The 23,115-nt window shown below is 35.7% G+C and overlaps 1 protein-coding gene across 2 annotated transcripts in view; it reads right to left on the bottom strand.

Moving 5' to 3' along the window:
• Nucleotides 1-8,253: 8,253 nt before the first annotated feature.
• Nucleotides 8,254-23,115, bottom strand: part of MINDY3 (MINDY lysine 48 deubiquitinase 3) — an 82,036-nt gene continuing 67,174 nt past the window's right edge. For both annotated transcript variants that reach the window (XM_025396470.1, XM_025396469.1), the window contains 4 exons: nucleotides 19,164-19,236; nucleotides 16,514-16,601; nucleotides 12,204-12,275; nucleotides 8,254-9,223 (listed from right to left, as the gene is read on the bottom strand). In XM_025396470.1, the coding sequence (XP_025252255.1) occupies nucleotides 9,074-9,223; nucleotides 12,204-12,275; nucleotides 16,514-16,601; nucleotides 19,164-19,236 (383 nt within the window). In that variant the 3' untranslated portion in view covers nucleotides 8,254-9,073. The remainder of the gene's footprint in view (nucleotides 9,224-12,203; nucleotides 12,276-16,513; nucleotides 16,602-19,163; nucleotides 19,237-23,115) is intronic.

The following is a 23,115-nucleotide window of genomic DNA, read 5'->3' as shown; positions in this document are numbered from 1 at the left end:
CCTTTGATGTTGCCTGTCCTGGTTATGATACTGTTTCTTCTTAAAAATATTTAACTAGGTGTTTGCATTTGGCCTTCTCCCTCTTCCTTTCCTGCCAATCCTCACCTCCTTTCCACGGTGTCTTCCCAAGACATCTGGGTACCAGTCGGGCTCACGCTCACCTCCTGTCCTCCATGGAAGTCGGTCATGGGCCCCCCGTCATCCTGCTCCACTGTGATCAAACCCCTCTGTAGCCAAACCAGAGTCTCAAGGTTTGGCTCGCTATTAGGAGAGAGACAGCACCCTTTCACCTAAAGCAGTCTTTCCTATCTCATTGCCAGAGGTTTGACCGATCTTGCAACGAACCTGAGAATCTCACCAATGAAGATTCATTTGAATCACCCAATGTTGTCATTTTTAGGTATATGGGAGCTGGAGTCAGTTGTGTCTTAGTATGTTACTTTCATTCCATGTCTTCTCCTATCCAGGGTTATTCCAGCTGTTACATTTACCCAGGATAGGAAAACTCATATCCCCAGAGTTTGATAGAAAAATCAGTTCCTGAAAATTTCCTTCAGTGAATGAATATTATAATGGATAACAAGTGGGTGTTAATATTAAATATCCATTCAACACACCACTATTGAGTCCCAATGTTGTTTCATAAAGTGTTACTAGAACTACAGATACAAAAATATCTGGTTGCTGTATCTGAAAGGCTCCAAACTTATTGCAGTGCTTGTTAATGTTGTGAGACCACAAACCCATTTTTAGAAATATGCTGGAGGCTGGGTGTGGTGGCTCACACCTGTAATCCCAGCACTTTGGGAGGCCAAGAAGGGTGGATCACCTGAGGTCAGGAGTTCGAGACCAGCCTGACCAACATGGAGAAACCCCATCTCTACTAAAAATACAAAATTAGCCAGGCGTGGTGGTGCGTGCCTGTAATCCCAGATACTCGGGAGGCTGAGGCAGGAGAATCGCTTAAACCCGGGAAGTGGAGGTTGCAGTGACCCGAGATTGCGCCATTGCAGTCCAGCCTGGGCAGCAAGAGCGAAACTCCGTCTCAAAAAAAAAAAAAAAAAATGCTGGAAACTGTTCCCCTCATTGCCCCGTTCCCTAAAATGTTGGATTGTTGGAGAGCTTGAATATTTTATTTTGGAACTTACTTGTCCAAGACTGCGTGGCTAGGACCTCTGTCTGTCAGGGATCCACTCTGACCTCAGAGTCGTCTACTATGCTAACTTCTAGCCCCAGGCTCTCGTAAAGAAATGCTGTACATTTCAATTAGGATTTCAGGACTCTATCAGCTAGGAAAAGATAGTATCAATTTTCTTAAAATTGTAAAAATAAGTGGATTAAAAAGGTGTGACAGTAAGTAAATGAGACTATATAGGAATTGCAGTAAATAAAAATAAACACTATTATGTTGTTTTGTTTTTCCAGAGCAGTGTGATTTTTACTGGGACATATTTCTTCTATTAAGTTTCACCATGAGTATAGATGTATTTATAGACAAAATGTTTTAATTCCACAAGGCAGCTGGAAATCGCTCACGTTTGCTTTTTGATTCAAAATATTTGTTTATAATTAGTCAATTGATTTAATATGTAACATTAGTGCAAACAAGAAGTGCAATTGACAGGGAGGAAAACATTACTGCGTCTATAAGTGCATAAGCAATGTGTTGATAGAATGAGTTGGTGTTCTTCAGTATAGATGTTTAATATTAACTCTGGTTCAGAATATAGTGAAAAAATATTTGTACTTTTGGTTTTATACTCAGATCAAAATTCCTTCAGAGCAGGTCTTTTTCATGCTTAGGAAATTAAGTTATATAACCTAACATGATAAGTACTATGTTACATGTCAGTGAGCCATGTATGTATTTTTCTTCTGTTAAATTGAAACTGATTTTCCATAGATTGAGCTGGTGTAAATTTTGTATGCAGTTCGAAGTGTCTCCTAGGTACATGTGGTAACGTGTGTTCCCCTTTCTATCCACTTCATGAGGAAGAGACCGGCAGACAGAACAAACGTTTGTTGACCAGCTAATATGAGCTAGCATGATTTATGCTTAATATCTTATTTAGTACCTATAGCCGTGTTCAATTAATTCTTGTGAATGAATGAAGATGAATATTATTTTCAACTCCTTTCTATTTATGGAAGGGTTCAGTGAATTACCTAAATTCATACTAGGAAGGAAGTGGTGAGATGTGAATCTCACCTCTGGTCTGGTCTTCATTGCTTTGTGCCTTGCAAAATTGCCTGATTGTTGAAGGTATGGGTGACGTTGACTGTCCTCATGGCTTGGCACCAAACCGTGGTTCACAGGGGGTCAGAGCACAGCAGCTGTCCAGCTGGCCTCACTTCTTAGCACTGCCATGTTCTGATTGTGTGGTTATGGGCATTCATTTTCTGCACTTCAGGTGCCCCATGTACAAAACAGGGACACTCATGCTATAGGATTGTGGAAAGGCCACGGAGCAAACCTAGTTACTGACTCAAAGGCACTGTAAGAAATGGTATCTATACTTATAACTTAAAGACTGAGAAAGTAATACTTGACAAACTGGGGGAGCTCATGCTGACATTTATTACAGTGTGACTTTTTTTTTTTTTTTTGCCTTTTTTGTTTTTATGTTTTGTGTTTTTCTATTTCTTTGACTGTCCCATCCCCATCCATTTATGCTTCCTGCCCATCAGGTATCTCTTAATCGCAACCTGCTCTCGGTGATTGTGTAAGGCGACACTTTACATGTTGTCTCCCTGAAACCACCTCTTGACCCCACAATTCTTTTAAATTTGCATATAATTTTTTTTTTTTTTGAGAAGGGTCTTGCTCTGTTGCCCAGGCTGAAGCGCAGTGGTGCAATTGTGGCTCACTGTAGCCATGATTACCCTAAATCCATGCCCTCACTCTTCCTTGCTAGACTGCCACTGAGGTCCCCACTTCAGGTGTTCACTAATCAGAAACAGGCACCTCAGTGGCAGTTTAGTGGAAACCCTGATTAGGAATAAATTCAGTGAATGATGTGCAACTTTCTACACTGAAAACTAGAGAGCATTGCTAAGGGACAAAGCAGTAAATAAATGGAGTAATACACCACGCTCATAGACTGGAAGACTCAATATCACAAATAGTCAATTCTTCCCGAATTGAGATTTAAATTCAATGAAATCCTAATTAGAATCTCATTAGAGTTTTTTTGTTTTGTTTTGTTTTGGTGGATTTGATTATCTGATTCTTCAATTTATATAGACAGTGAAAGGGACTGAAAGTAGCCAAGATAATCTTGAAGTAGAAAAACAAAGTTGGAGAAATTAATTTGTCAGATTTCAAGATTTTGTATAGTTGCAGTAATTATATGTGGTGTGTGTACAAGGAGAGATGAACCAGTGGAACAAAATGGTTCAGGAACAGACTCGCAAACACACCTGATTTTTAACAAAGGCTCCACTACAATGAAATAGAAGGTGAGTCTTGTTGATAAATATTGTTGATCAGTGTTTATTTGAAAATAATGAGCCCTAGACTTGTCTTATTTCATATACAGAAATTTAATTTAAAATGGATCATAGAGCTAATGTGAAAATAAAACCATAAGCTTCTAAAAATTAGGATAATTTGTGACTTTGCAGTAGTCAGATTTCTTTAAAAAGATATACAAAAATACTATTCATAAAAGGATGATAAATAGGACCTTATTGAGAATTTGTTCATTAAAATACAACATTAAGAGAGTAAAAAGGCAATACAGAGACCAGAAAAAGATATCTCCATTTTATGTATATGAAACAAAGGACTTATATTCAGAATATATAAAGAACTCCTACCAATCAAAAAGAAAAAGGCAACCAAATGTAAAAATGGGCAAGAGACTCGAATTAGTTTCACAAAAAAAGAGATCCATATGATCTGTAAGCATTGAAATGGCACTTAATTATCCAGCAAGGAAATGCAAATGAAAACTACAATGAGGTGTTACCACACCTTCAGCCAAATCAGCTAAAATTAAAAGGAGTAATAATACAAAGTGTTGCTGACAATGTGGAAAAACAGGAACTCTTATATTGCTGATGGGAGCATAACTTGATGCAATATTTTTGGCACATTTATTTAGGCATATCAGCTGAAGTTGAATACAGCTATACCTCCCTTATGACTCAACAATTTCACCCCTGAGTTTGTAATCAACACAAACGAATGCTACATTCACCAAAAGTCGTATATTACAAATGTTTGGGGCTATTTTCTCCATAATAACCCCAAACTGGAAATGATAAATATCCATCAACATATCCCAAATAGTATTAAGAATTCATACAATGGATAACTACATATTAATAAGAAATAACGAATCTGATGCATGCAAAAGGTGGGAGAATTTCAGAGATACAATTTTAAGCCAAAAAAAAAAAAAAAAAAAAAAAGCCTGATACAAAAGAGTATGTGTGTTACTCTAATTATATGAAAGTCAAGAACCGGTGACATTGACCTATCACAATGGCAGTCAGAATAGTGTTACTTTTTCAGGTGATATTGACTAGGAGAGGGAAGGAAATATTCCCTATCTATCTTTATCTTGGCAGTGGTTATGTAATATGTAATTGTCCATTGTGTGAATTCATATTCCTAGGTATGTGGGGTTTTTTGATGCTACAAAAAAGTTAAAATTTTTTCTCATTGCCTGTTTCATGTCTACAAAAATAGTTTTTGTGTATTGACCTTATATCCAGCAACTGGCTGAATCTACTTATGAATTCTAAGCATTTGTGTATGTGTATCTATTAATCATGTTATCTATCAATGATGACACCTTAACATTTTTCTAATTGTTTGATATTTTATTTCTTTTAATTGCACTGGCCAGAACTTCCACAGGACAGTGCCATACAGAAGAGGTGAAATGACACAGTTGTCATGATCCTGAACTTGGGGGAGAAAGCATTTAATATTTTACCATTAAGAATGTTTTGTTTTTCTAAACACTCTTTATCATATTAAAAAAGCTCCCTTCTAGTCTAAGTTTACTGAGATTAAAAAAATCATAAACAAGTTTTAAATATATATCAAATGCTTTTTCTGCCTCTGTTGAATCATGACTTTTCTCCTGTTAATGTGAAAAATGCTTATTTTTAATATTAAACCAACTTATCACTTCTGCCATACTCCCCACTTAATCATGATGTATTATGTATACACACATACATGTATATATAATTCATGTTTCATATTTGTATAGGATTTTTGTTCCCATGATCATGGGGAATATTTGTCTATAATTTTTCTTTTAATGTCTTCATCAGGTTTTAGTATTATATTAGGGTCATTCTGGATTCATAACTGGAATTATGAAGTTATTCCTTCTATTTCCTGGGAGCATTTAAAATTGGTATTAATTTTTCTTTAAGTGTTTGAAAGCATTTGTTAGTGAAGCCATCCAGGCCAGGGATTTTTCTTTGAGGAAAGTTTTTAAATTATTGATTACATTTCTTTAAGACATACAGAATTTCTTGTGTCAGTTCTGCTTCTGCTGTTTTTTTCAAATTGTCTGTTTGATCTGAATTTTAAAATTTAATTTGGTATAAGATAGCTCACAATCTCCTCCAATTATTTTAATATCCAGATAACTTAATGTTTCCCTTTTTGTTCCTGATGCTAATGCTTTCTCATTTTTTCTTGACCTTTTGTTAGATTTATCAATTAGATTGATTTTTTTCAGAGACTTAAGTTTTGGATTTGCTGACTTTTTTTCCATTATGTATCTATTTTCTATTTCATTGGTTTCCCCATTTATCTTTTATTCTCACAATTAAGTGGTTTTTAGTATATTCAGAGTTGAACAACTCTCACCATAATCTAATCTTAGAACATTGCATCACCCCAAAAAGAAATTCCATACACATTAGCAGTCACTCCTCAATCCTGTTAACCTACTCTGTCCCCCTCCAGCTGCTGCAAATCCACTATGTTTGCCTATTCTGGACATTCCACATAAATGGAATCAGGCACACAGCCTTTGTGACTGGCTTCTTCCACGTAGCATCATGTTTTTAAGGGTCTTCTATGTTGTAGCCTGTGTCAGTAATTCATTCTTTTTAAATGCCAAATAAGGTTCCATTGTATATATATACAGATGCTCTTTGACTTACTGTGGGGTTATGTCCTGATAAATCCATAATCAGTCAAAAATATCATAAGTCAAAAATGCATTTAATACCCTGATAAACCCATTGTAAGAGTTGAAAAATTGCTAAGTTGAATCACTGTAAGTTGGAGACCATCTATACTACATTTGTTTATCCATCTATTAGCTGATCAATAGGTTGTTTCCACTTTGTGGTTATTATCAAATAATACAGGTATGAACATTCACAAAAAGTTTCGTGAATATATTTTCATCATTTCTCTTGGTTATATACCTAGGAGTTGGGATTAGTGAGGCATGTGCCATCTCTGTATTTTTTTGAGCAGCTACAAAACTGAATCTGACGTCTTCACCATTTTACACCCCCGCCAGCAACGTGTGAAGGTTCCAGTTTCTCCCCATGTTCATCAACACTTGCTTTTGTAGATTTTTTTTTATTTTAGTCATCCCAATGACTATGATGTGATATCTCATGGTTTTCATTGGTATTTCTCTAAGGACCAATCTTCTTTGGGGGAAATATCTCTTCATATCATTTGTCTATTTAAAAGTATTTTTTTGTTGTCAGTTTATATATGCTGTATTCAAATTTCTTAATATAATTTACAAATATTTTCCCCATTCTATGGGTTGTCATGTCACTTTCTTGAGGGTGTCCTTTGACACACACAAGTTTTTAAGTCCAATTTATCTTTGTTGTCATTTGTGTTTTTTATCTTATCTAAGAAACCACTACCTAACCCAAGGTCATGAAGATTTGCTCCTTTGTTTTCTTCTAGGGATTTTATAGTTTCAGCTTTTATAATTAGATAAATAATCAATCATTTTAAGTTACTTTTTGCAAATGGTGTGAGGTAAGGGTCCAAATTCATTCTTTTGTATATGGATATTCTTTTATGATTTACTTCATCTTATTTTGGGTTTGTTATTGAGATAAACGCTTAGGTTCCCAATTTTCAAACGTTTTACTTTTCTAATATATAGTATTTAATGCTATATATTTATTTTTGCTATGTCATATTTTCATTAACACTCAGTAGAGTATGTTCTAATTTCCATTGCAATTTCTCTTTGACCCTTTGGTTATTCATTAGTGTGTCACTTAATTTCCAAGCTTTTGAGATTTTCTAGACTTTATTGCCAGCATATAATCTAGTTTGGAAAGCAGCCCAAGTGCATGTGGAAAGGAAATGTCCCCGTGGTTGTTTAATGTAGTGTTCTACAGCAATGATACCAAGCTAAGGTCCAGTCATGACTGCCATGTTAGTAGAGACAGCTTCAGATAATTCTAGCCCCTGGCTGCTGACTGAAGCAGACAAGCCATGCATCCGCACCTTGCCCCATTTGGATTCCTGAGCAAACAATTTGTACATTTAATAAAATGGTGGTTTTATGCCATAAAGTTTTGGGATAATTTGTTAAGTAACAATGTTAAGACCATTCTATTTCGTAGGCTTGATGTTTATGAGAAAATCTATGATTTTGTGTAATCCTTATGGAATATGGGATTATTAAACCAGAGTTTTGAGAAACTAATTCTAGCATAATATATTTTATAGATTTGGAAGTAGCCTAGACCAAAATATTGACATTTGAAAGCTGTAAGTTTAGTAGGTAGTATCACACTCCCGAACAGAATGTCACCAAAAGTTATACACAAAATCTCATGCCTTTACCTACACTTAATTATATTGTAATTGTGTGTGAAAGAAAACAAAACCCAAACAGAAATTCACACAGGAACTATACTATTGAAGGTGACGTTCAGTTCTGAAATGTGTAAGAGGATACTACATATAATTATCTGCTTTACAAGTGGAGGAAAAAAAGTGTTAATGGCTATTGTGATTTCAAATTGCTGGGCCATAAACCTATTGGAATACAGCAAATCTCTGCATCTTTGCTCACTGGTCTAGACAGCTGCCATGTGGGTTCTCGTGCTTCTGGCTGGCTGAGTTAGCAAAGCTCTTAGGTTAGCATAAGGCCTGGTCTCTTATTCGAGGTCCTGTATGACTTCATTAGCCATTTGTAGTACTCTGTGCTCTCAAGGTTGCTGGGTAGAAACATTTAGAAGTACGTACTTGTTTATTGTGAGCCACAAAGGTAAAAAATGCAAGGGTACAGTTAAAGAAAAAGGTGTTTATTTAGGCCATCAACTAGGATCATAATAAATAACACAATATACTAACGTAATAACAGATGTTCTCATGCATTTATCGTGTTTATAAATATAGACGAAAGCTGGCTTACAGGGCTGTTGGGATGAATTTGGAAAAGTGTATTTGGCAATTATACAGTAAAAGTTAACAGTGTTGACTATCAGATTCTATCAGTTTTTAGAATACATCCCCTATACATCTGTGAATAAATGGTAATGGTCTCTGAGAGTTTCTACTTTTTGTGAACATGCCAGAGTTAAGTCAATTGTCAAAGGATCCAAACTGACAATTTGTTATTTGTCAATATTTCTAATGAAAAACAGATCTTAGAAAAATGAACTCTTCTGCATTTCAGTGTAGAGGCTGATATATGACAAGCTGGAATCCTTCAAACAATAATAAAATGTGCCTCAATGAAGTAAAACCCAAAAGTAGAAGTTTATAAATAGTAACTCTGATACTCAATATACAAATGCTATAGTATTGCGTTTGTAATCTGGTAAGTAAATGACCAAATATCTGAATGCAAAAGTGATGAACTTTGATTAAAGCTTAATTTTGCTAGTAAATTTCACACAAAGGGTTAAAATAGGCTAATCTTTAACATAAAGCTCTAGGACAAATAATTTAAACATATCATAAACACTGAAAATGTGTTTTTAATTGTTATTTACAGTTAATCAATGATACCAGTGTTTAGCTTAATCCATCCAATTGCCAGTCTTGACCCCCTCTTTCAACATCTGTTATCAAGATCCTCCTTATAAATACGTAGGCAAATTAATTTAGTGAAGGAGAGCGATCTGTGGTCCAGAGTAACTCAATGTACGGCCATTTGGTTTGGAGACAGCGTTTAATAGGAGTGTCGTCTGTCTGTAGCATGGGATCTTCAAAACCCATTACAACTGCAGTCCCTTCTACATACATGACCTGTTGAATAAAATAAAGCCACCAAGGTCAATCAACAGTCTTAGCAAATTCTTACGTGGAATGAAAACAATTTTTAGAGACTAGCAAATAAGGTATTACATATTGTTGCAGATGAAACTTTACAAGTAATTTTATTTTGTTAGAAATGAGCAGGAATATCTGCTTACTGATTTGTGTCAAAGTAAATTTGTAAATGATATTTAATTGCTAGCTGGCCAGGTGATTTTTAAAAATTCAAGATCGTGTGAATCATAAAACACAGACTGTTTCTAAGAAAAAAACATTCTTCAATGGATCTATACCATCGGAAAGAAATGTTTAATTATCATATTTACATATAATTTATATAGGTCCTACTGCTTTTATACTGAGGTTCTCAGATGCTCATACTGCCTCATGAAATGGAGAGCTATAAAAGGAATATAGCTATTATGTTCTGAGGAACATGTTTCTCCTTCTAATTTAAGTACTGAATTTCTAGAGCTGAAAACAATTTGAATGTCAACAAAATTTGCTATTATGGTATTAAATATTCCTGAAATGCAATTCCATGAGTGCATTCTGTACAGCATGAAAAATCATGGAGAAAAAATTAAAAAAGATGTCAGGACAGAAAGAAAAGTAAAATAGAGGTTGAAGATCAAACTAACCAGATACTGTATATGCAGTGGCAATGATCACATAAATACATACTGACTGGCAGGTGAATACCAAGAATAATTTTATTCTGATTAGTTTACAATGAAACATATTTAAAAAGTATTTTGGACATAACATAATCAACAAAAACCCTAAGTCATTACCAAGGGCTCACTGTGGACATTAATGCACTCCTCGGTGGTTAATTTCTTTTTGCACCAAGACAAATTCTGATGCTGTGTAATTTAAAAGAAACAGACATAGACAGTCTTCTTCCCAAGTATGTAAACTTATTTTTACACATTCACTGGCTGATACACAGTGTAATTATGTTCTTCCAAAATAAAAGCCATAAGCTATTTAACTAAGAAGCCAAAAGAAACAACTTTATTATCCTTAAATGGTAGTTGCCTCTAAAACACATTAAATATAGGAACAGAATATATACTAGATCAGATAATCTTGTGTCATGAATCTACTCATTCCTAAGAAAGCGCTAAAGATATATTGTAATGTGAAATACATTTTTCTGGCATCTTTATTTAATATATTAGTTTCTAGTGTTGATGAAATAAATTGACATTGAAACTACAACTCTGGCTTTTCAGTCCCCAAAGCAAAACGGCCTTTTCTGAAAAGTTATACACCAATATAATTCAAGTTATTAAGTTAAATACAACCGGCTCTGTTTTTCACAAAGAACTTCATGTGCTCATGTCATTAGAGCAGAAGTGCTTGGGCAAGGTACCATGACCCACCTCCATGGCCTCAATCAGGCTCAGATGCCTGGTGGCTCAGACTCCATCTCACTTTGCCAGCATTCTCCTTTTGTCTGTTACCTTTTTAAATAGGACCTTGCTATGCAGCTTTAGTTTTAGCTCTTGAATAACTTCAAAACATACTTCTGTGACTTAATGACTTCCATACTTTGCTTTATAGCTGTTGTATATTACCGTCATTCTAACAGTTCATCCTATTTGTTTTCTCATCTTTTTGTTAGTGTGTCAGAAGCTTGTCCCAAGCATGATTTGAAAACTTACACTATATACAGGTAGAGTGGCCAAGCAGACCAAGGACAGGATTGGGAATCAGGAACTCAGTTCCAATCCCTGCTCTGCCAATGACATGCTGTGTGACTCTGGGTGAGTCACTTAATCTCCCTGTCTCAGATGCCTCATCTGTAAAATATGGATAATATTTGAGATACATCTGGCAGGGATTGTATAGGTGAACAATTAGTGATTATAATGTACCTCCTATTACAAAGCTGTGCAAACATCAAACTCTAGATGAAGCACTCATTCGCACATTAGAAAACAGCATCCAAATTTTCTTGACAATGTACATTCTTTGCATATCTATCTATCTATCTATCTATCTCTTTGGACCTGATAAAATTATCTAATTTATATTTTGTTATAAAGATAACAGTAAATTTTAGTCTTTTAGATTTGGTCTAATTAAAATTATGTACTTAATTTACACTGTTTTCTGTAACCTTCCACAATTTAGATACATGAAGTCAGCATGGGCAGATCAAATTAAAAAGGAATGTTAGACCTTATTCCTTTAAAATTGGGTGTAACTAATATATATACTATAATTAGTATCTACTGTAACTGATACTTGAATAAATGCAAAGATAATAGACACTCAAAAAGGGGAAATTGATGCAACTGAACTCTAGCGTTAAGCCAGGTTGAGTACAGCTGGCAGTGAATCACTATGTGCTTTGTCAGCGGTTAGCAAAGGAAAGCTGCGAAGCATCATGAGTAGGAGCAGGGGCTCTGAGTTGGACTAAGTTTCACTCCCAGCTCTGTCATTTCCTGGCTGCTTGACCTGTGAAATGGGGCTATACAGACAACACTTACTTCATAAGGTGATGTGGTGGTGTGAAACTTAAGCAAAGTACTTAACACAATTTTGGGTAAATGCTCAATAAATGCTGGCTACGAAGGTTGTTTATTTAAAAATATTTTTTTCCAACAAAAAATCTCACTGTTACCTCTTTCTTCCTTTAAATGGATCAGTAACAACTTTCACTGGACTAACTACAATGTTGATTTAGAAACATGCTACATTGCCAAAGGGTAACGATCTGTATGGGGGTGTATTTAGTCACGGTGAAGCTACTGCTCTGAAGTCCAATGTCAATCTCCAATGTAGACTAACATCTACTGGTCAAATCGAAAGATGACCAATTCTAAAATGTGTCATCATAGTAAAGAGACTCTTGGAATAATCTCAGGTAGCAATTGTATGGGAATCGAATGTTGTTATATACTCACATACTTATTTCATCAACCCAGTTGAAGACCGACGACTACGTGAATTATCATACCTTTTCATTATAATTTGACTGCTTCAATCCATTGTAGTGGTAGACAGTAAAAGATTCTGGACCACTGGAGCCCTATTATAAATAAAGGACTATTAAAACTTTAAATTATATTTATATCAGGCAATTTCTAATCAAGTGAAAGTAAAACACATGTTTCTCAAATCCTTGTCCTTGATTGGGGACTCATTTGACAAAAGAAGGAACTTAGGTTTATGGAGTTATAACTACCAGAAAGCCCTGAAGCTGAAAGTGTTGCCTCTGAAGATGATGCTGGAAAGGAGGGAAGGTTGATTTCCATTATAAGCTCTTCCACACTAACTTAATGTTTTTAATTATGCATGTATCACTATAACTTTTTCAAAAGACAAGCTTCTGAAACAAAAATATTTCCTAAAATTTCTCTCTCTTTCTATGTAAATAATTTGTTCCTCTCAATGAATTGAGAAAAGCAGTAGCATCACTTTTACTCAGACTAAATACACTTCCAGTATGTACCAATACTTAAAATTTGGCCCACAATATTGAATTAGTGGTTTCTTTTCCAAAAAATATCCAATATTTGAATATTGTCAACCATTAATTAGTGAAAAGAGCACTGTGAGAAATGAAAGCATACTTTAATGCTTAAGGCAACTTCAGTAATATTCAATAAAGGACATTCTATATATCACTAACAGAGTAAGCTTGTAGAAAAATGGGTCATGTTATTCCCACTATCTTAACCTTGCTTTTCAATTAGCTAAAGACCATGTTCAACCCTCCTAACTTGGTGTTCAAGGCCATTATGGGCCTGGCTCCCAGGGATTCTCCTTAGGGCCTCTGCTGGATAGATCCCCCTTGGCTTCCTGGCCATATCCAATGGATACAAGCAGGCATATGGCCCTCCTTAGAATTTTTCCAACTGGAATTAAGGGAAGACAGCTGCTGGCAACTGGAGCTTCAGCTCCTACAGAAAGCTAGGCTGTGAGAATGTAGCCACTTTAGAAGAGGGGATGGGAGGTGGAGACGCTCCCGGTGCTGTTCAAGGACTCCAGGAGCACCTTCCCAGTGCTTCTTCAATTCACCTGAGCTACTCCTTTCCCTTCGTGTATTTTCCCCCTCACTTATGCCAATTTAGGCTGGGGTTCTGTGACCTGCAATCATGAGTCTTAAAATCGTACAGGGCTTTATCTACCTTTTTAGTCTTATCTCCAATTACTCACCTTTCTGAATTCTGTTTTGGACAAGCATGACTCATTTCCCTATGAAAAGATCTTTTGTTGGCCTTTTGCACATTCATGAATTTTTTTTTATTCTCTAAAATGCCCTCCTCTCCTTCCTTTTTCCAGACCTGGTTTAAATCTTACTTTTTCTGTGAAGTTTTTCCTGAACACACTAGTTGGTTTTTTACTACACTAGAACTTAACCTTTATCATAACAATTGTCTAAATAATTTGAGAATGAATCATATAGTACTACCTTGTATCATCTCGTCTATTGTTATTTTGAAAGACTGTTTAACTTTTTATGTCTTACATTCCCAACCAGAGCCTAAACTCTTAAATTTTTTTTGTATCCCACTCAAAATGACTTACAGAAAATAGAAAAATCAATTTGATCCTTTCCTTAATTACATGAGTCAATGCAATTAGTTACATAATTTGACTCTTGACTATCAGAGTTAAATTATTTAAACTTAAAAAATAACCATTTTCCTGTAATCGAATACAATTTATATTCCCTATTTCCAGTAATTAACTGGCATAAAATACAGAAATACCAACAAAAGGTAGTGTAGCCCAGTGGCAAAGTGCGTAGACTCTGTGGTTCGACAGACTATGATTCAGATTCCTGAATCAGCTACTAAAATACCTAGTGTAAGACCTTCAACAATTGTCTTAAGTTCTCTAATGCTCAATTTCCTCATTGTCAAAATGGGGAAAATAATAGTATGGAGTTTAGAAGGCACACAGTGCCTGATGGAGAGTATGTGCTTGGGAAATGGGAGCTGCTACTGCTATTCTTATTTAAACGAATGACCTTGAAAAGCTTATAAATATTCCAATTTTTTTCCTCCTGCGTCAGCCTCTACCTCATAGCAAAGAAATGTTCTTCCGTAGGACCTACTTGAAGCATTGTAAAGATTACTGAAGTTAAATATTTTCCTGGCTGTCCTTGTCACTCCAGTTTCACAACTTCATTTATTTGTGGTTGATTAAATAAATGTTTACTGGGCCAGGTGCAGTGGCTCATGCCTGTAATCCCAGCACTTTGGAAGGCCAGGGTGGGTGGAACACCTGAGGTCAGGAGTTTGAGACCAGCCTGATCAACAAGGTGAAACTCCATCTCTACTAAAGATACAAAAATTAGCCAGGCATGGTGGCAGGCCACCATGTGTAGTCCCAGCTACGCAGGAGGCTGAGGCAGGAGAATTGCTTGGACCAGGGAGGCGGAGGCTGCAGTGAGCTGACATCGTGCCACTGCACTCCAGCCCGCTTGACGGAGCGAGACTCCATCTTAAATAAATAAACAGTTTACTGAATGATCACTATATTCATCTGTTAGGGACAAGACAGTATGTGATTAATTGCCAAAAGGAGTGCTGAGTCACTATGCATTTTGTGGCTACAGGAGAAAGGGGACATCAGTGGTATGTAGGGCATGATCGGAAAAGATCTATGACACAGAGGGTGTCTGAGCTGCTACAGGATGGGAATAGGTGGTACTATGACAGGTCTTCCTCTAAAGCAGCTGTTCTGTAACTTGGGCCTCCAGATCACCTGCAGGGCTTGTTAGACCACACTGCTGCACCCACCCTTAAAGTCTCTGCTTCATGGAGAAACCTGAGAATCTGCATTTCTAACAAGCTCTTGGAGATCACACTGAGAACTCACTGCTCTAAAGGTAATCAGGAGCAGGATCACATGCTCTGGGGAGGGAAACAGCATGAACTATACAGAGGCAATGAGACAAACCAGGCTCAGGTGGACAGTGTCTTCAGAATAGCAGGCAACAAGCAAACAGTGAGAGAGGAACACAGAGGGAACAAACAGTACAACCAAATGGAAATGTCTGTTACAGGCGAAGGAGAAGGGACTGGAACCCTCTTAATACCTAAAAAATTACTACAACTGTCTCACTTTACATTTTTCACTTCAAAATCTTCCCCAAATTAAATAAAAAACAGGAATATTGTATTTTTACTGTATTTATAACTAAGAATATTTCTATCAAATGTTCCCATAGCCTTGAAATAAAATTAATACTGTATCAAAGTTTAAAATGCTATAATTTATTATTTATCCAGATATCTAGAACATCAGATTCCAATAAAAAAAAAATCTAGTAGTCAGAATGTCAACAAAGAGGATATCACACTGAAGGGTCTAATGTCGGAAAATACAATCTAATTTTTCATGAAGTCTTTGCCAAAGTTTTAAAAAGTCCAGTAGTCTACATTGTGATATCCTCAGTTACTTTTTGAATCTTACCTCTTTAACAATTTTATCTAGAATTTAACAATCTTTCTTAACAATTACATCTTGAATTTTAGTAATTTTCCCTCTAGCTTAAATTATTTCTATTTGTCAATCTCTCTAATAATAGCGGTAAAATAAAAATTGGAATGTCTGTTCCAACAATGAACTTTAGTGCAAACTACACTGATATCTGATAAAATGATCATGATGTATATTATCTACTTAAGTAATTTGATTTAGTGGTAAAATGCTTCACTTAGAGAACAAAGACAGGTGTTGGATATAGAACTGGCTTGCCAGTGATACAGATATAACCCAAAAACATTAACGTTGGCACAGATGCCTCTGCTATTCCGGGTAACTGAACTCCTATCGAAGCCCAGTGGAAGATATGTTCCAATGGGAAACAGCACAGACCCACTTAGGTTTTCTTCCACGCAACTGAAATTCTCCTGGAGCTTAGCTTCATTAGGTAGGGGCTTCTACTACCCACAGCCACCTTGACCTTCTCTCACAGTATTTAACAGTTTCCCAAGAGAAAAAAAGTGGGGGTGGGAGTGGAGAAAGATAATCTTTCTCTTTTTACTCCACAAACTTCTGAACTGTTCTCTCCATATCATTACGTGTATAGACTGGTGTCTGCATCATCTTCTGCTACCCTACCCATCAAGGCACTGCGTTACTGTATTCGAACACACATTCCCTCTGTCTGGGAAGGTTTCCATGTAACAGTGCTTTCTCAGTCTCATATCTGCGCATTAGGACATTGTACAGAAAGAGAAAATGCTGCAAACAATCACAGGTAATCATCCCAACAGAGTAACAGTAAATATATTTCCTCAACTATGTTACCTGATCAGGAAAAAATTCTTGAAGAAATGGGCCCAATAATATGATTCCTAATCCTTCTGGATCTAATTTATTCTTCATGAGATTTATACTATGGGGAGAAAAAAGAAAAACAGTGGATACCAGAGGAAAAAAAAGCTGCTTTTCTTTCATGATTAAATTACTGGTACTACAACACATTCAACTGCCAAAAATACTAAGAGCTGTTCTTTTTAGAACCTTAATGACAAATACACAGGAATGACATCTAATTTGCCAAAACTTGGTTATTTTTAAACTAGAGTAATCTGTTACTATTTAAAATTTAAATTGTGACAACTTTGGAATATTGTTCCTTATTAGGTAAAGTAATTTAAAAACCAAGGCTTATAAACTCAAGCTTGTAACTTCCCAAAGGCAAATTCTCTTTGCTTCATAGGTATGCCTGAATTTAACAATCAAATAAGGCATTTAACTAACAAAAGGTTTATTTTAAGCCCAAGCAGAAAAAGAAACACGGTCAAAAGGCAGTGGAACATCAGATAATAGAAAACATCTCTTAAAAAGTTTACTTTTAAGAACTAATAGAAGCTTAAAATTCATAGACAATGTAATTTGAAGGTTAAAGAGCTACATTAATTCTCAAAGAGCTAATGTGTCATGAATGACAGTGAGTGATATATACTGTATTGGTCCGGCAGCAGCCTAAACTGCGTACCAGCCCTTACGATGTAGGTGTACCAAGACTGGTGACAGGTGGTGTTATGTGTGACTAGAAGGCAGAAAAAAGCAGACTGCAGTTTAATTGGTTTAAAAATGGAAATAGTTTTCAGAAAAGTTTTATTTTCCATGCTATCTCAAACTATAAAGGACGAGTTAAATCTACCTTACTACACAACATGTAAAGTGTTATGTTTGGACATTTCAGGTGATTCTAGTCAACCACCTTCCTCAGGGGCAACTTCTCTCCTTTGAGTTTGCTGCTTTGGTCTGGGTCAGTTACCAGGTGTGCCTTTCACAAAAGGAGCTGAAGCTATTCTTGTGAGGGTCAACTATTTTTAAGGTTTATGAAAGCTGCATCTGTGCTGACATAGCCGTCTCTCTGGGAAACACCTGGGTCAGGCTGCCTCACAGTCCTGCTACCTGACATGTAGTATTGGCCTTATGAGATGCTTTTGTGGGCCCGTGGCTATCATTCTTGTATAGCATACTGTACAAAGGATATGGCATTTTAATGAGTCTGAGTAAGGCCAGGAGGTTATGATGAAGCAAATGAAGGCAGGGTCATATTACATTTAATTCATTTAATCCTTAGGATGGCCCAGTTATTTTATGGGCCATCCTGTATTATAACTGTAACTAGGCCAAAGTAGAGTGAATACTTCAGTCCAATCTTTCAGCTACTTCAAGAAAAACAACCTGAATCAAATGTACTAACTTTATGATTCAAGGTACGTTTTCTATCTGATAAAACAAGGAAAATTAGGTAGATGACATATAGCTACGTAAGAATTTGGGAAAAAAAAAAAAAAACCACAACTTTTTATTCTTTCTCTTCCTTAGTCTGGTCAGTAGCAAAAATTACTTGAGTTAATTCTCTTTTGCAAATTAGAGCAGTGTAAACAAGATGGTCTCTACTTGGAAATAAAGTTAGAAGAAGTGTAGTAATTAGTATCATACCATTTGTTGGACTAGGTCAACACTCTGAATTTCTCTTTAAATTGAAAACAATTATTAATATTCATTTGTTAATATTTCTATTGAGAATGGATGAAATCACAGCTCTAGTAAGATTGAGACAGATTAATTCAGATGTGGTTGGTTTATAAATGTTTATATGTATTGCATACTTTCAAAGAAAGCATGACTGAACTCATCTAAAAACAGAACAGGATCAAATTGTAAAAATGGTGTCTACCAATATTTCCTGTTGCTTTTGCTGAACGCTTTCATTATGTTCGATAAGCTCACGTTTTCTCATTCTTAGAAAAACTTACGGAAGGAAAAACTATGCTGAAAAAAGGAGTACAGATCCTATCTTAACTTTTATTCCCATATTTGATCAATACATATATCCACTTAACAAGAGTTATTTTTTCATGGATAATAACTAAAGATCTTAATCTACAGAGGAAGTTGTAGATGTAACAATGTATAAAACATAACAGTGAGAATGAAGACAATGACAGGATCCTAAGAAATACTGATATACCATAATATATTGCAGCCACTCCCACAAGTTTCAGGTCAGTTAATCATTTAGAAATGTTAGATATCTTTGATCATCTTTATTTAAGAGGGAAAGTCAGAGGCCTGGTGGTTGTTTAAGCAGGGCAACTAGCACTACATAGAACCGTCATTACTTTACTGAAGATACTAAAGTCACATAGAATTTTAAGACATGGGGAAGTCTTTGCAGAGAAAAAACTTTTTTTTAGCATTTTTTAAAAAGCAGGACAATAACTGCTGGGTGGGAACGGAAATTCAATTTAAGTATGTCAAGTCTGCTATAACATTGGATTAGTTCGATTTCTTTCTAAATCTTTGCTTTACATGGACTGCTATGCTTCGTATATGCAGATATAGATTTTTAAAAAGGTAAAAATGTACAATATGTCTTAAACTTAAATGAATCTTTTTGAGTTGGCTAAATAACACTTCCTGTTTAGCTTACTATTCAGGATCTGAAACAAGGTCCAATGCTTTCATCACATCTTCCAGAAGTGAATCGGGTATGAATCCATTATCTGGGGGGAAAAAAATCAGAAACAACTTGAAATAAGAATTTACTTCAAGAAATGCTGTTACTGCTGATCAGATTCCAGGAAAAAAATCGCATAAAAAATACAAAGAGTTAAGGAATAGTATGTTGCTTATTTTAGGCATCATACCTATTGTTATTAGAGATTCTCTTCTATTAGAAGTTTTCTAGGAAACATCGGCAAATATTTACTTTCTAGGTTAGTTTCAAATAAAAAAATTTTATAACTTGAGAACTCCGAGAAAGCTTAAAGTCAAATTATTTGACCTTTAAACAGTGTTATAAACAGTGTTACAGCGTTAAGCGGGGAAAATATTTTTCTACTTAATCTTTCAATAAACAAAGTAAACCTTTACATTCCCATTTAAAAGTTCATTTAAAAGAATTCTTTACCAACAAATTCCCTTTGTCACAATGTTATTTAGTTTCCTGAAGGAATGTTAGTGATCCACTGATATTTAGACAACTGACAGATTAACAGCAAAGATATTCTAAAACAGACTTGGTGATTTAAATAAAAGCTGTAGGTTTTTTTAAAAAAAAAACACCAAAAAATCCTGAAATGAAGAGTCAAACTAATGCTGATGATGACTACTTTATGGAACATGGCCCAAACTCTGATGATGCAACAGACCATGACACACACAAAGTCCTTGTGGGGTAGTTTGAAATGAGAGTGGTTTTAAACAAGTAACTTGTTTATTCCTTAAATGTACAGTGCCCAATTTCCCCTATCCATTTACTCATGCCTGAAGACTCAGCTTTAAATCAGCTTCCAATGTCCTTCAGGGATTAGATGATTAAAAAAAAATCTTGCCATGGAGAACAAGATGTCCAAAAGCCCTGCTCCTACAATTAAACTATAGAATAAAGTGTGCAGTTGCTCTTTCAGGATGTGGAATTATACACTATCACTATCAGAAAGGAATGAAGTTATGATTGTAGATGGTCTTTTCTATTCTTAAAACCTCATAAGGAGCTGTTTATCCATTTGAAGACAGATTGGCCTTGACTAAAAGGTTATGAGTCATCTACGATAATTAAAAATGTGCAATTTTTTAAGTGAAGGGTTAGAGTAATTCCAGTTTGTTAAGTTACCAGTAATTTGAGGTATTGAGAATAAAGAAGACCTTGGTTGAAGGCACTTGTAAAAACATTCAAGCTCTGTGGGCTTAGCTTTGATGAGTCTGATCACGATTTTGCTTAAGTTAGGTCACAGCTAAAAAGGCTCAGCATCTCCAAATGTGAAACAGGCTTTATGTGGCCACCAGCAGACAGGAACAATTAGGTTTCTGTGTTTATAGGCTATATCCATTTGGTAGTACAGGTGGAGTCTCCCTCATCCAAAATGCTTGGTTCTAGAAGTGTTTTAGATTTCAGATTTCTTCTGGTTTTCGAATATTTGCAAATATATAATGGTTGAACATCCCCAATCTGGTCCAAAATCTGAAATGCTCCACAGGGTCATATAGGCACTCAAAATTTTGGAGGATCAAACTTTCGGGTTAGGGGTGTTCAATTTGTACAACGTTCTTCAGGAGCACTAACAGCATATACTTTGTCACAGCTGTCAGCCTTTCGGCAGAAACTATAACCTGCAACTCAGCTCCCACCCCAAGAAAAAGTTAATTGGCAAATGACAACAAAAACAATGTGACCTTCTTAACAACATGCTTAAAATACTAATTTTAAAACTAAAGATGTAATAGAATTTTCTCAATAATTCAAAGACTTTTAATATAGTCAAGATTAGAAAGAGATTTCAAAATTATTCTCCTTTGTAGAAAACTTACTTTGATATGTTAATCATACCTACAAAAAAATTCTTTAGAAAAAGACCAGAATCGTTAAGTGTAAAAACAGATGAAACGTAGGTCATCTGACATTTCGTCAACTGACTCCCTAGAGAATAAGGAAACAGAGGCACAAAGACGAAAAGACGACCTGAAAGTCAACAGCAAAGGAAATCTCAGAATACCATTTGATTAGTCAAGCAGATCTATGAAGAACTAAAATAAAAAAATACAACTTGCATGCGTTGGTAAATTAACTACATAGATATCAACACAAAAGAATGGGGACTATGAAAAGAGGGCAGAGCAGCCAATGGCTAGCACATACATACTGTAATACTGTCGGATTGTGGCTGAAAGGAGGAAAAAAGCTGTTGGTTTAAAATTTTTAAAGATTTTTACCAGTTAAATATCCAGATTGCTAAAAGTGTCAAGTCCTTAGAGATTGTGGGGAGGAATAACTCAATGCAAAAGAGTGCTGATGAAGGAGAGTGAAAGTGAGGCGTGTCATTTACTGGAAAAGACAACTGTTTCATAACTGGGAGGAAACCTGAGTTGGGCTTTCAAAGGAAATATAAAACAATCAGGATTTCTGTTCTGAAAAATTAAGAAAGAAACAGGAGAGACCAGCAGGTCTCAATTTTAACAGAGATACTAGCTAAACTGGACACTGCAGGAAGAAGGCAAATATCAAATACTCAAAATTAACAGAGAAGCTGGAAAAAGGTTTCTCAAGAGTTTTGCAACAAACACCTTATAAGGGAACTGTGAAGCCCAGCATACTTGAGGCTAACATTTTCCATATACTGTGGGAGAGGGAGACTATGGTTTCTTGGGAATCAAAAAAAATTAGAATTTAATGTCATTGTAGTCAAATATTAAGTGATTTTATTTTAAACACTGTATATTTATGTAGCAATATACCATTAAAACCTTAATATAGATCTACAATTTAATAAATACTCTTATTGAAAAAGCAAGTGACCTCTTCCCCAAGGCCAAGTCACACAGACACCAGAGTTGAGCTTTTCTGGACCTCTTTGGCATTACTTCTGGCTGGCCCACCTGGCTCCCCAGTGGGCAATGAGTTTTGGAGGGCAGGGAGTCCAGATCCCCAGGGCCTACCACAGTGCTTGACTCATAGCTGCTCAATAACATTTGTTACTTTTAATGATACAAGCTCAGAAATAAGTAGCTCGTTTATAGCTCGTACTGCAAATTCATTTGTATTATGTGATGGAAAAGGTACAAAATATGGTGGCAGTATACAGAAAACTGTTAGCTGGGGCTGCCTGACAGAAACAGTGATGACAGTGACAGGAGTGCAGGGAGGCCACAGCAAGGGCACAGGGAGGAGCATTTATTTAAAAGGAACAGAAAAGACAAGGCAATTCTGGAGGATGTCTAGGGAGTGGTGTATATTAAGCTCAATCTACAATAGTCCAATTATTCTTAAAGACTGGGATATTTTAAAAGAAATGGTGTTGCTTCCTGACATGTAATTGTACAAGGGGGAGGGGATAAAGGAGAAAGAAGAAAACAAAATCCATTATGTATAATGTGAAAACCTGTGATGAGCACTTCAAACACTCCCTATGCAGACCTTGATGTCTTTGGAGATTATGGAATAAGCTCTGTGCCACACATTTTTAAAAAACAACACAACGGTTAAGGTATTGAGTACTGACTAATTCATATGAAGTAGTTGCTATTAATTCCATTTTACAGATGAAAAACTGAGTTAGGAACTTGTCCAACATCACACAGCTAGTGAGGAGTAACAGAGATGGTATCCAGAGGCACTAGAGAATTCTTGTTCAGTATCTTTGATCATATTAATGTATCTTCATCCTTATCATTTTACAAAAATTCCTATAAAACATGTACCTGAATACAAAGCACATATCCAAACACTTTCTTCCACAAAAAAGATCCACAAAAATAAACACTGTGGCCTTTCTCCGAAGCTCATGTGGAACACTTTGAATAGGCCTAATACCTGATTCTCTTTAAGCTGAGTACGTATGCTAGTCTCCCCTTTCTGAATGTGAGATTAAACTGAGCCAATTATC

This window comes from Theropithecus gelada, chromosome 9 (genome assembly GCF_003255815.1).
Source record: "Theropithecus gelada isolate Dixy chromosome 9, Tgel_1.0, whole genome shotgun sequence".
NCBI lineage: Eukaryota > Metazoa > Chordata > Mammalia > Primates > Cercopithecidae > Theropithecus > Theropithecus gelada.
The sequence above is the reverse complement of the archived record's forward strand: the minus strand, read 5'-3'. Positions and strand labels throughout refer to the sequence as shown.